Genomic DNA, 14,480 nt, shown 5'->3' with positions numbered 1-14,480 from the left:
AAAAAGGACAAAAATAAAGGCCATGAAGTACTTTTGTAGTTGGCTTTACCTTTCAAGAGAAGTTACTTTTAACTGATGTCACATGAGCAGTTTCAGCTGTCTTGTGCATTTATATCTGTTACATACATTTGCTTTTTATTTTTATGTAATGCCCTATGGCTACAAGCAAGAAATATTGATCATAAAATTCTCTTGACTTTGTCATAACATTTAGCTCATGTACCTGCCTGTGGTTGGAAATTCTTGTTTCACAAAAGAAAACAGTGTTAAGATTTCAAACGTTAGATTTTATTAAGTCCCAACAAGCTTTTTTGCAGAACATGATTTAAGTGCAATGTGCAACCAATTTTTCCTGGATGATTTAAGCATATGAATTGTGCGGATGGCGCCTGGAAGACCTGAAGACCTTCATCTTGTGCAGCTTGCAAAGGGAGAAAGTTTATTCTTTAGTAATCGGGACCTTCTTTCTTCAGCTTGTCGTAGTCCACATTAACCGCATAGAACTGGAGTAGGGAAATGAAGTTGTTAGGATCAAGACCATATTAGAACAAAACTTTATTTCACTAAGAGAAAAGTTACGAATTAAGTGCAGGATGCAGGACGCACCACTCCATGCTTTCTTGGAAAGTCCCAGGTCACTGTTTACTGGTGAGCAGGATCTTGGAGTAGACCCAAGGGGAGATTTTTTTCACCTTGGGTCCACTCCTAGGCTGTAAACTAGGAGGTCTGGCCCATGAGTTCAGCACCACCGCTACAGAACGACAGGGCCATCATTTGACCACGGCAATCAGCTGCTGCATTTCCACTGATTATAAAGGCAAGTCATTCAAGCATTAAAAGAAAAAGAGAAAGTCCAAAAGAAACTTGTTTTTCTTTAGAGCTGAATAGTTTTAGAGATACAGATCATGAAATGGCAAAAAAGCACATGTGAAGGCCTAGAATGAAACATTCCATTTTGGGTCATTTGATTTCAATGGACTTGGCAGGCTTAATTTTTCTCTGGATTGCACGTTTGAATTCCCAGAAAAGGATCTTCTATATTTAAACAGCTAAGGATGTATCCAAATGGCAGCATTACGTAAGTGGAAACCCTTCGGCTCATGCCAAGACAAGACACCCCATTTTCACCAATCTTCCCTACTCACTGCAAACACACCCCACTCCCCCTGAAAAACAGCTCCGGAGGGTCATGCGATTGTTCAGAATACAAACCTTGAGCTTCATAGCGTTTCATAATAAAGGCTAACTGAATAACCTGCACCTCAAAAGTCTGCAAGTTTTAATCTATATTGTGTGGCTTTGCTTGGAATTGTTTTACTTTTTTAAAAAAATAACTGTATATTAATTGTTTCATTTCATTTGTTTCCAGTTGTATGATCACATTGCTGTAACTTGCGCAGGGATCTTACTGTGAAGAGTGGGTAAGAAAATTAATAAATTCCCAGACTAAAGGAAACTCAACATTACTATCCTCTGTATTCTACAGTCCCAGGACTGCTGAAGGCTGAGATTCAAGCTGGCAATAGTATCCCCTCTTACCTGAAAGTAAGTCCCATAGAAGTCAATGGGGCTCATTTCAGAGGATGCACAGGGCTGGGCTTTCAGAAAAGTGATCTTGAACATTAGCACCAATGGTACAATACCCGATCTTTGCCCTTTGTCCTACTGTATACATAGTTCATGCAATACAGATCTCCACAGCTCTGCCAACAGAGCACACAGAAGATGCAGCTGGCGCATGAGATGAAACAGGCCAACTGATAGTATTTTAGGAATCAGCCAGGGCTCGTGGTTTCTAACTGCCTTGAAGAGAGGGACTCTGGGAACCATCTGCTACACCCTGGAAGCACACACCTGTTGTTTCCTAGCCAGCCAGCTGAATTGTCTCCACCTGTAGCTCTCAAAGGTGTGGCCCAGCAAGCTGTAGAAATCCCAGGCAGTGGCCTTGGGCTCTACCCATTTGTTGTCAGTAAGGACTTAAGCTTATAAGAAGGCTTCTCCGGGTGGCCACTATGAAGCAAGATAGCTGTTGTTGTGCGCTCATTAGAATGCCTGAAAAAACTCCAACACCAGATGGATGGTACATCACTCTCTCTGGAAAAGGGTCTTCTCTATAATGGTGCCCCAGTGGTGTAACTTTCTCCTCTTGGAGTCATGAACAGTCATACAATAGACTGGCTGCATATGTGTTCCAGTCATGACAAAGAAGCAAAGTTTCTAGATATTCTAAATGACTATTCCCTAGACCAGTTGGTCATGGAACCGACCAGAGGGACGGCAACCCTGGACTTAATCCTCAGTGGGGACCGGGACCTGGTGCAAGATGTAAGTGTTGTCGAACCGATTGGGAGCAGTGACCATAGTGCTATTAAATTAAACATACATGAAAATGGCCAATTGCCAAGAAAATCCAACACAGTCACATTTGACTTCAAAAGAGGAGACTTCACAAAAATGAGGGGATTGGTAAAAAGAAAGCTGAAAAACAAAGTCCAGAGGGTCACATCACTCGAAAATGCTTGGAAGTTGTTTAAAAACACTATATTAGAAGCTCAACTGGAGTGCATACCGCAGATCAGAAAAGGTACCACTAGGGCCAAGAAGATGCCAGCATGGTTAACGAGCAAAGTCAAGGAAGCTCTTAGAGGCAAAAAGTCTTCCTTCAGAAAATGGAAGTCTTGTCCAAATGAAGAAAATAAAAAGGAACACAAACTCTGGCAAAAGAAATGCAAGAAGACAATAAAAAGGTAAAGGTGTCCCCGCACTTATAGTGCAAGTCATTTCCGACTCTTAGGGTGATGTCTTGCGACGTTTACCAGGCAATAAGGGATGCTAAAAAAGAATTTGAGGAGCACATTGCTAAGAACATAAAAACCAACAACAAAAAATTCTATAAATACATTCAAAGCAGGAGACCATCTAGGGAGGCGATTGGACCCTTGGATGATAAGGGAGTCAAAGGTGTACTAAAGAACGATAAGGAGATTGCAGAGAAGCTAAATGAATTCTTTGCATCTGTCTTCACAGTGGAAGATATAGGGCAGATCCCTGAACCTGAACTAACATTTGCAGGAAGGGATTCTGAGGAACTGAGACAAATAGTGGTAACGAGAGAGGAAGTTCTAGGCTTAATGGACAATATAAAAACTGACAAATCACCAGGCCTGGATGCCATCCACCCGAGAGTTCTGAAAGAACTCAAATGTGAAATTGCTGATCTGCTAACTAAAATATGTAACTTGTCCCTCGGTTCCTCCTCCATGCCTGAGGACTGGAAAGTGGCAAATGTAACACCAATCTTCAAAAAGGGATCCAGGGGGGATCCTGGAAATTACAGGCCAGTTAGATTCTGTCCCTGGAAAACTGGTAGAAAGTATTATTAAAGCTAGATTAACAAAGCACATAGAAGAACAAGCCTTGCTGAAGCAGAGCCAGCATGGCTTCTGCAAGGGAAAGTCCTGTCTCAGTAACCTATGAGAATTCTTTGAGAGTGTCAACAAGCATATAGATAGAGGTGATTCAGTGGACATAGTGTACTTAGACTTTCAAAAAGTGTTTGACAAGGTACCTCACCAAAGGCTTCTGAGGAAGCTTAGCAGTCATGGAATAAGAGGAGAGGTATGTGATGTTCCTGTATTAATGTATATATGGTAAGTGCTGTTTGTATAGAAGATACATAGTAAGTGGAATGAAAGAGGAGGGGGGAGTAAATGAGCAGGAGAATGCTGGATGATTGGCTGAGTGTTTGGATGGCTGAGAGTATAAATGGAAGGATGACAGTTGAATCTGGGTGGACGTTAGTGGGTTGTTTGAGAGGTGTTAGGTGGACGTTAGTGGGTTGTTTTGGTGGAGTTGGGAGGTGGGTGTGAGTTGGTGTATGTCAGGAGAGTGTGGAGAAAGAGGGAGGTGGAGTTCGGATTAGTAATAAGTCAAATATCACAGTAATAGATGAAACCATAAGCTTGTAGATCATTATCAAAGTTATCTTGTTATTAATGTTATTTAATAAATACTATTTTGGTTTACTGAAGACCTGATCCTTGGCTGGGGTTTCACAGACCAGAAGGGAGGGTAAGGTAATAACCAAGGCTGAAGGGAAACAGTAACAAATGGTGGCAGCGGTGAAGAGGAGAAGATAACATTATAAGTATCCAGAGCAACCCCGAGTTATGAGTTATCTGCATTGATACAAGGGGGTTGGGAACAGCATAGGCACGCAGTCACGAATGTAACCGGATAGAGAGACTCAGGCAAGGTCTCTGGGAACATTGGTTGTAGAACGTGACTGGTGGTGCTGCCTAGCAGGGGGATCTATTGAGATCTGTGCTAGAGTGGAGAGAGAAACCATAAAAAAGGACAGTCCAGACTGGTGGAGTCCCTGGTGGTGCCTAGTGAAAGGCAGTAGCCACGAGCAGGTAGGAACCTGACAGGGAGAGCCAGGGAAGGGCGTCACAAGGTCCTCTTGTGGATAAGGAATTGGTTAAGAAGCAGAAAGCAGAGAGTAGGAATAAACGGACACTTCTCCCAATGGAGGGCTGTAGAAAGTGGAGTCCCTCAAGGATCGGTATTGGGACCTGTACTTTTCAACTTGTTCATTAATGACCTAGAATTAGGAGTGAGCAGTGAAGTGGCCAAGTTTGCTGACGACACTAAATTGTTCAGGGTTGTTAAAACAAAAAGGGATTGCGAAGAGCTCCAAAAAGACCTCTCCAAACTGAGTGAATGGGCGGAAAAATGGCAAATGCAATTCAATATAAACAAGTGTAAAATTATGCATATTGGAGCAAAAAATCTTCATTTCACATATACGCTCATGGGGTCTGAACTGGCGGTGACCGACCAGGAGAGAGACCTCGGGGTTGTAGTGGACAGCACGATGAAAATGTCGACCCAGTGTGCGGCAGCTGTGAAAAAGGCAAATTCCATGCTAGCGATAATTAGGAAAGGTATTGAAAATAAAACAGCCGATATCATAATGCCCTTGTATAAATCTATGGTGCGGCCGCATTTGGAATACTGTGTACAGTGCTTGTCGCCTCATCTCAAAAAGGATATTCTAGAGTTGGAAAAGGTTCAGAAGAGGGCAACCAGAATGATCAAGGGGATGGAGCGACTCCCTTACGAGGAAAGGTTGCAGCATTTGGGGCTTTTTAGTTTAGAGAAAAGGCGGGTCAGAGGAGACATGATAGAAGGGTATAAAATTATGCATGGCATTGAGAAAGCGGATAGAGAAAAGTTCTTCTCCCTCTCTCATAATACTAGAACTCGTGGACATTCAAAGAAGCTGAATGTTGGAAGATTCAGGACAGACAAAAGGAAGTACTTCTTTACTCAGCGCATAGTTACACTATGGAATTTGCTCCCACAAGATGCAGTAATGGCCACCAGCTTGGATGGCTTTAAAAGAAGATTAGACCAATTCATGGAGGACAGGGCTATCAATGGCTACTAGCCGTGATGGCTGTGCTGTGCCACCCTAGTCAGAGGCAGCATGCTTCTGAAAACCAGTTGCCGGAAGCCTCAGGAGGGGAGAGTGTTCTTGCACTCGGGTCCTGCTTGCGGGCTTCCCCCAGGCACCTGGTTGGCCACTGTGAGAACAGGATGCTGGACTAGATGGGCCACTGGCCTGATCCAGCAGGCTCTTCTTATGTTCTTATGATGGGGCTTTATTGTATATTTGTTTTCTGTCTCTCTATATATATGTTTTCTCTAGCTTTTGCAGACTAGATTGATTTGAGCTTGTTTTGTGATATTTTGTGGTGTTATTGTTGAAGTTTTTTATTATTATTATGTTCTGAATTTTATTATATTGTTTTATTCTTGCTATGGAAGCTGCTTTGAGGTCACCTGGTGATGAAAAGTGGCATACAAATATACTAACTGAATAATAAATAATGTTGGAAGGGATGTTGAGAGAGTGAGCAACATCAAAACTGTGCAGGTAAGTGCAGGCTTGCAGGAGGAATGGCAACCTTTACCTGCCCAGGTGAGAGATGGGGAAGCAGTTAAGAGAGGAGGACCCAGGTGAAAGCTGGGACGGAAGGCTGCCACAAGTGGGAGGTGTGGTGACCATTCAGGGCATGCCAGTTAACTGTGGTGAACTTCTGTGGAATGTGCTTTGAGAACAGCGACACCCGCCCCTTGCAGTTTTGCACACTCCCATTTTATTGGACATTATTATCTCTTTTAGGCTGTTACTTTAGGTTAGCTGATTTGCATTGTTCTAATGTTGTATGAATTCATTTTCTGTGTTTAGTGACATTGTGTTTATTTCCAATTGTTCTTAGTATGTTTTTTGAATTGTTCTAACTATTATTGTTCATTTTGTATGTTGTGACCAGCTTTGGGCACAATTATGGACATAAAAATATACTGGTGATGATCACAGAATGTCCCAGGCCCCTTTCCTGGCACTCCCCTCCCCCAAAAAAGGATCAGGTAGCAGGACATGGAAAAGATCTCAGCTTGAAAGGCAGGAGGGTTGCTGCCAATCACAGCAGCTCACCAGTCCTGAGCTAGAAAGACAAATCATCAGACCTGATATAAGGCAGTTTCCATTGAAGTAGGAAGCTCATGCAATAGTCTCCCCCAGTAGTGAAATTAGGACTGCGTAAAACCTTAGTTGCCCTGTTCCCCAGAATGCAGATGCATTTGCACATATGCAAAGATTTTCAAATCAAGGTATTATGATAAGCTAAAGTTAAAAATTAGGGATGGTACCCAATTTAATTTGTATCATGTGAATTTTAATCAAATATCCATAATTTACATATAAATAAAACAGATTAAGAAGACTTGGGTGTTTAGATAATGCAGGTATGTGTTACTGCAGGAACCCTCTGAAAAGAGGCATTTCCCCCATCTCTCACTCGGGTGGAAATGCCTTTAACGTGGGGCTTGCTACCTGCAGATCATAAAGAAAATTGTTAAAAGTTAATTTGTTTTCTAATTAAATCAGGAGCACCTGTTTTAATATCAATCAGCTAAATGTTGCATCCCTATTCAGAATGCATGGAAAGATTTCCAGAGTAACCTTTATTTTCCAGACTGCTAGCAAGGTTCCTGGATCTTTGAGTGATGTTTACATTGCAAGAGTTCAAATGTTTTGCTGAGAATGCAAAACTCAACATCTGATGTTATTTAAATCCTCTGTTCTAAGTATTTCTTCTTTCCACATGCCTCCAATCTCTTTCACTAACACAGCCGGACAACAGCTTTTACACAGAACCAAATATGGGAGAAACAGAGCTTTCGGATTCCTTTGGGAGACAGAGCTGGGATGCCTTAAATATCCAACAACTGAGCAAGGGCAGACAGCCTACACTACAGCTCATAAGCAGATTCTACGTTATTCATATGTCAGTGTCTCTGACATGAAAGAGCAAGACACAAGAAAGTATCTTCAGAGCTGGGCTACAAAAAACTTATTACGTTCCTAAAGCAATGTTGCCAACCTTTTTTAATCCATTCCTCTTTTAGCTACCACAAAAATCCCATCCCCCCACAAAAGAACATGTGGGCTTCCAGATGTTGCTGGACTACAATTCCCATCATCCCTCACCAACTGCCATGCTTGCTGCTGGGAGTCCAGCAATATCCGGAGGGCACCAGGTTCGACATACCTGGCCTATAGAATAGCCAATGTCATAACCCTACACATTACAAGGAGCTCCGAAAGGACCTCTCCAAAGTGACTGAGTGGGCGGTAAAATGGCAGATGCGGTTCAACATTAAGCTTCTTGCACCACACCTTGTACTGGTCTTTGGGTCCCAGCTTGTTCCAGGGCTCCGGGTTATTCTTTTTGTCCCAGCTATGGAGAGAATTGCAACAATAGGAAGAGAGCAATCACTACATCTTCATAGAAAGAAGAAAATTGCACATAACAGCATAACCCAGGCTATGGTCTGAAGGCACATGAAGCCAGCTAAGGCGGGGTAGAAATGTAATAAATAAATAATACACAACTGTCCCCAGTAAATTCTAACCAACATAAGGATGGTGGCCTCAGCACCTCTGAAGCGCACAGTTCTTTTGTAACATGGGTTGTAAAGAACAGTCCACTGTAACGCCAATATTTGTAAGACATCTTTAAATCCAGGAATGTATTTCAGAAATGTCAAAGCAAATTTTTACTATCATTCACCATGGACATTCGTAAGCTTGTGAGGTGGTGCTGGATGAAGCACGATGCTAGAAATCCAACACTGCACTCTCTCTATCACCAGCTCCTGCCTAAAACTTTGTGTTTTCCACACACTAAGTCAATTGGTTTTACTCTCCGCTGCAATTCATTTAAGACCCTTTTAGCTATCCTGCTCTTTACGCCCCAGATACAACTCAACTGAGGAAGGACAAGGCTTATTTGACGACTTCTCAGTGAAGAGCTTTGTAGCGCAGCAGGCCATATTTTATTCAGGAGGTGCTGTTAAACGGCAATGCTTTAAAAAGTGGTACCAGGCCCAGGGCTAAGTCAGCCAGGGGCTAGCACTGGCCAAGTGCCACAGGAGCCTGGAAGGGCCCCCCTCCAGCCTGATCCAGCCACGCCACCATGCATCATCATCATCCCCCCCAATGTTTTTCAGTGACAGTGGTGCATTTCAACAGGTGCCAAGCTTAGTTCCTATCCACAGTGACCACCCCATCGTCTGGGCAGGACACGATCTATGTGGTGGGGCACAGCATGATGAGTTACCTTAAGATGGGGCTCAGCTACCACAGGAGTCAAACTTAGCTCCCCTTCAAAAGCGCTGGTGCACGGCCACCACTGAAGTGTGTCTGGGGGCCATAACCACGTGGTGGTGGTTGGGGGCCCATTGTCAGCACCGTGACAATGTCCCCTGCAAAAGTCTAGCACTACCCTGAGCGGCACTCACCAGACATCAGGACTGCGAACAGCAAGGCGTACGATATAGAAAAACGCACCGACTCCTCCACATCCAATAAACAGGAAGAGAGGAAACAACTACAAGAAATGGAAAATGTTGACATTAAAAGCCAAACCTGAAAACTGGGATTGTCTTAAATCACATGTTTGGACCATAGGTTAATGAGTCAGATGCCCAAGTGGATAACCAGGTCTCAATAAATAAAAACCTGAGGAGACAGAAGGAAAGAAACAGGAAGGAAAGATGCACGAAGGGCAAGATGTCACCGCCTCTGCTGGTCGAGGTGGCACATCAAAACCATTTCAAGGAAAATATTTCAGAAGGAAAGAGTTTTTTTGTGAAGCAGGACTCATTCAGTATACCAGTTAACGTCACTACCCTTCATATCACAAATTGGTAAGTGGCTCCTTTCAGGCAGGTGCAACCAACATGGTGCCCTCCAGGTGGTCTGGACTACAACTTCCATCATCCCTGGCCTTGCTAGGGCTCATCAGGAAAGGAACTGAAAATAAAATTGCCAATATCATAGTGTGTGTGTTATGTGCCTTCAAGTAGATTTCGACTTATGGTGACCCTATGAATCAGCAACCTCAACAGCATCTGTTATGAACCACCCTGTTCAGATCTTGTAAGTTCAGGTCTGTGGCTTCCTTTACAGAATTAATCCATCTCTTGTTTGGCCTTCCTCTTTTTCTACTCCCTTCTGTTTTTCCCAGCATTACTGTCTTTTCTAGTGAATCGTGTCTTCTCATATCATAGTACCATTATACAAATCTATGGTGAGACTGCATTTGGAATACTGGGAACAGTTCTGGTCATCTTTCATCAAAAGGGATATTGTAGAGTTGGAAAGGGTTAATTTATTTATTTATTTATTATAAGGTTCAGAAAAGGGCAACCAGAATGATTCAGCAGATGGAGCAACTCCCCTATGAGGAAGGGCTGGAGCATTTGAAGCCAGTGCAGGGTAATGATTAGGGTGTTGGACGATGACCTGGGAGACCAGGGTTTGAATCCCCACTTAACTATGAAGCTCTCTGGGTGACCTTGCACTAGTCACTGCCTCTCGGCCTCACAGGGTTGTTGTGAGGATAAAATTAGGAGGGACAGATCCACGTATGCCACCTTCAGCTCCTTGGAGGTAAAGTGGGATACAGATGTAAGAAATAATATTTTTAGAGAAAAGGCAAGTCAGAGGTGACATGATAGTATAAAACATGCATGGTGTGGAGAAAATTGACAAGAGAGAAAAAATTATCCCTCTCTCATAACACTAGAACTCGTGGACAACCAATGAAACTGACTGTTAGAAGATTCAGGACAGACACAAGAAAGTACATCTTCACGCAGCGCACACCTGAACTATGTAATTCATTCCCACAACAGCCACCGACTTGGATGGCTTTAAAAGAGGAACAGACAAATTCATGGAGGATAAGGCTACCAATGGCCACTAGTCATGATGGATATGTTTCTTGCTTAGAATCACAGAATAGCAGAGTGAGAAGGGGCCCATAAGGCCATCAAGTCCAGCCCCCTGTTCAATGCAGGAATCCAAATCAAAGCATTGATTTGCCAGCTTCCCACAGGCATCTCTGGTTGGTCACTGTGAGAACAGGATGCTGGACTAGATGGGCCTGATAATAATAATAATAATAATAATAATAATAATAAATTTAATTTCTTCGTCGCCTATCTGGCCAATGGCCACTCTAGGCGACTTACAAAATTGTTAAAATACAATTGATAAAATACAGTAATACAATATAAAAACAACACATCTGCAGCAACAATATTAAAACTGGGCAGGAGGCATTTCAGTTATAACAATTAACCCTCCCCAGATACCCCGAAGGCCTGCTGAAAGAGCCAGGTCTTTAAGGCTTTCCGAAACACATTTAAAGAAGAGGCGTGCCGGAGATCTTGTGGGAGGGAGTTCCAAAGAGTGGGGGCCGCCACTGAGAATGCCCTCTCTCTTGTACCCGCCAATCTGGCTGTTTTTGTTGGCGGGATTGAGAGACGGCCCTGTGTGGCCGATCTTGTCGGGCGGCATAATTGGTGGCGTTGAAGGCGCTCCGTGAGATAAACTGGGCTGGAACCGTGTAGGGATTTAAAGGTCAATACCAACACCTTGAATTGGGCTCGGAAAACAACTGGTAGCCAGTGTAGGTCGAACAACACTGGTGTGATGTGATCTCGGCGGCGACTATTCGTAAGTAGTCGAGCCGCCGCATTTTGTATCAGTTGTAATTTCCGGACAGTTTTCAAGGGTATCCCCACGTACAGCGCATTACAGTAGTCCAAACGAGAGGTGACCAGGGCGTGTACCACTAGTGGGAGCTGGTGAACAGGAAGGTAGGGTTGCAGCCTTCGTATGAGGTGTAGTTGGTACCAGGCTGCCCGGCTCACTGCCGAAATCTGAGCCTCCATGGACAGCCTGGAATCAAGCACAACCCCAAGGCTGCGGACCTGGTCCTTTAGGGGTAGACTCACCCTGTTGAACTTCAGGTCAATGTCGCCCAACCTTCTCTTGTCCCCCACAAGTAGTACCTCGGTCTTATCAGGGTTCAACTTCAGCTTATTCCTTCCCATCCATCCACTCACGGATTCCAGGCACTTGGACAAGGTCTCCACAGCCAACTCTGGTGAAGATTTAAACGAGAGATAGAGCTGAGTGTCATCCGCATATTGATGACACTGCAGCCCAAATCTCCTGATGATTGCCCCCAGCGGCTTCATATAGATGTTAAATAGCATGGGAGAGAGGATAGAGCCCTGTGGCACACCACAATTGAGAGGCCAAGGGTCTGATACTTCCTCCCCCAACGCTACCTGTTGGTACCTATTGGAGAGAAAGGAATGGAACCACTGTAATACAGTGCCTCCAATTCCCAATCCCTCCAGGCGAAGCAGAAGGATACTGTGGTCGACAGTATCAAAAGCCGCTGAGAGATCGAGGAGGACAAAGGTGGATTCTCCCCTATCTAATGCCCTCCTCAAATCATCTACCAGAGCAACCAAGGCTGTTTCAGTTCCGTGACCAGTCCTGAAACCCGATTGGTATGGATCCAAATAATCCATTTCATCCAAGTGTGCTGACAACTGATCCAGCATGCACTGCAGAACCTTGGTACAGGTTGGCTTGCCACAGCAGGGATAGCCAACCTGTTGCCCTCCAGATGTTTTGGACTACAACTCCCGTAATTCCTGACCACTGGCCAATCCTCACCACACAAAGGGAGGAGAACAGCACAAGAGAGGAAGTGAGAGGAGGTGGATGCTTCTCCCATGATCTTGTATGCTGCAGCGTCCACAAATGGAGGGTGAGCGAGCGAGCAAGCAGACGGCGGTGGCTGACTGACAGCACCGTAGGCCAATCCTTCCCTTCACAGCACACAGAAAGGGTGGGCAAGAAGGAGAGAGAGCAGCTGTACACCTTCTCTTGCTTGCATGCTTCCCCCTTCCTGACCAACAGAGCTCAGAGAAAGAGAAACACGAAGGGGGGGGGTAGTTTGAAGGGGCCAGAACAGGATGTTCCTACAGGGTGTCAGAGGCAGCTTTGATTCCACCAGATGCAAAGTCACCTAGTTTTTCTGGGCAGGCCCCTGGGACAGGGAAAAATTATCCTAGTCTTGAAACTGGCATGCATATTTATTCGGGGGGGGTGTGTAAAAGCAGCAGGAAGAAAAAGGTAGCAGCAGGAGGACTCCCCAGTGGGGCTGAGGAAGTGGTGGGATGCCCAGTACTGCCTCCGCAGGACTGCTCTGCCCATCCGCTTGCCTTCCCCACCATCGTACCATCCGGATGCTGCTGAACACCAACTCTCATCCCGCCCAGGCCAGCAGTCAGCGATGACGGGAAGGGAGAGTCGCTCCAACAGCATCTGGAGGGCACCAGGATGGGGACAGGAGCCTCTTTGTTGCCTCTCTTTTTTCTGGTTTTTTTTTGGGGGGGGGCATTAGCACAAGGCATATTAGCAGAAAAGCAGCATTGTGGCTGGTGAACTGAAGCGTTGCCCCCTTCCCCAGTAAACTGATCTGCACAGGTGACTGAAGCGCTTCAGACAGTTTACATTGTAGAGGCCAGCCCAGAAAGACGAAGAAGCCCCCAGGCAGCGCCCCCAAGGGCCTGGACGCAGTGCCAGCTGAGAGCCCCCGCTAGGCCCAGGAAGCCAAATTATCCTTTCACTTGAGGATCTTTTCTAAGGGTGTTACCCTGCAAAGGCGGCATCGTCAGAGGCTTTTGGATAAATACAACGGTCCCTTTTAACCTGCTCCTGTTGGCTATGGTGCATTACCTCCGAGTTTGTTTCTCCACATTCCACACGGCATCTGCAGAGGTAAAAGGTGGGCTGTGGCTGTTTTAAAATAAAGTCAATAAAGCAAACGAAGGAGAAGCGCCGCCCCAGGCGTGCAGGCAGTGGCATGCCAAGGCTGGGCTCCAACCCTGCAATACCCCAATCCCCATCTGTATAGCAGGGTTTGTTTGTTTTTCTTTTTTTTAAAGTTGTTTTGCATTTAAAACTTGTTTTGTTTAAGCTGCTTTCTGAGATGTTTTGCTTTCAAGATTTTTTTTTTTTATTAAAGAGATGCTGTCAAGGTTTCTCGCTTGCAGTTTGCTGCCCTGGGCTCCTTCTGGGAGGAAGGACGAAATATAAATTTACTATTAATATTGACATTACATTTTTTTATTATTATTAATATTGATGTTAATAATAATAGCAGTAGTAATTTAAATAGAACTTTACTAGTATTGCTGATATTACTATTAATAACAGAAACAATCAATATTTAATAATATTGATAATGATGACCATAATAATATTAATAATAGATATTGTCAATAATAATAATGGTATAGCGCCGCCTTCTCCCTGGAAATAAACCCCGCATATAGCGCGCTCTCCCTTAACCCCACCCGCGACAAGGGGGGGGAAGGCGGTTTAGCGGGACTCACGGCTGGGTGCTTTTTAGCCTGGCTGAACATGGTGCGGAACATGGCGGCGGCAAACGGGGCCTCGGAGGCGGCACCACAAGCGTGCCTTTCCTCTTTCTCCTTCGTCTGGTCGCAGCTGCGGCTGCCTGACGGAAGCCCAATGTCACTCGAGGACCCCGACCGCTCACCCCCCCCCGAGGACCTGCTTGCGGCTGCCCCTGAAACTGCCTGCCGCGCTCTGACCGGGAAGGAAGCGATTGCTGCCCTGAACCCCACGCTGAAAAAGGAACTTTAAATAACAACCTCACAGGAAGGTTCAAGATGGGCTGCTGATCCAAACAATCCAGGTCATCTCATCTCCCACCTCCTGTGCCGAAAGAATCCAGGCTGCTAGTTAGACAGCTGAAACAGAGGGCGGAGGGGAGAGAGCTGCTGCTGTCGCCTGCGAGGTGCGATTGGACTACAACTCCCATCATCCCTAGCTATTGGCCATGCTGGCTAGGTCTGATGGGTGCTAGAGTCTAAAATATGTAAAGGGCACCAGGTTGGGGAAGGCTGGTTTATGGTTTGCAGCGTTTTTAAAGAAGCAAACAAACTCCGGAAGGCGTGTTAGCGCAACCTCCCCCTGGAGCAATGGTTTGTGCCGCCAATGTGTTAAA

The 14,480-nt window shown here is 45.0% G+C and overlaps 1 protein-coding gene across 3 annotated transcripts; it reads right to left on the bottom strand.

Annotated features, from left to right (window-relative positions):
* Window positions 1-266: 266 nt before the first annotated feature.
* NDUFA4 (NDUFA4 mitochondrial complex associated) lies at window positions 267-13,996 on the bottom strand. 3 transcript variants are annotated; one of them, XM_061586182.1, is made up of 4 exons: window positions 13,843-13,996; window positions 8,875-8,963; window positions 7,751-7,811; window positions 267-503 (listed from the first exon to the last, which is right to left on the bottom strand). In XM_061586182.1, exons 1-4 carry the CDS (start codon window positions 13,882-13,884, stop codon window positions 447-449), a joined length of 249 nt encoding a protein of 82 aa, XP_061442166.1. In that variant the 5' UTR covers window positions 13,885-13,996; the 3' UTR covers window positions 267-446. The 3 variants fall into 3 exon arrangements, with proteins under 3 accessions (XP_061442166.1, XP_061442165.1, XP_061442164.1); XM_061586181.1 differs by lacking the exon at window positions 13,843-13,996 and adding an exon at window positions 13,184-13,476; XM_061586180.1 differs by lacking the exons at window positions 267-503; window positions 7,751-7,811; window positions 8,875-8,963; window positions 13,843-13,996 and adding exons at window positions 8,982-11,528; window positions 13,184-13,256.
* Window positions 13,997-14,480: the final 484 nt, after the last annotated feature.

Source organism: Rhineura floridana, chromosome 10, assembly GCF_030035675.1.
Source record: "Rhineura floridana isolate rRhiFlo1 chromosome 10, rRhiFlo1.hap2, whole genome shotgun sequence".
Classification (NCBI taxonomy): domain Eukaryota; kingdom Metazoa; phylum Chordata; class Lepidosauria; order Squamata; family Rhineuridae; genus Rhineura; species Rhineura floridana.
The sequence above is the reverse complement of the archived record's forward strand: the minus strand, read 5'-3'. Positions and strand labels throughout refer to the sequence as shown.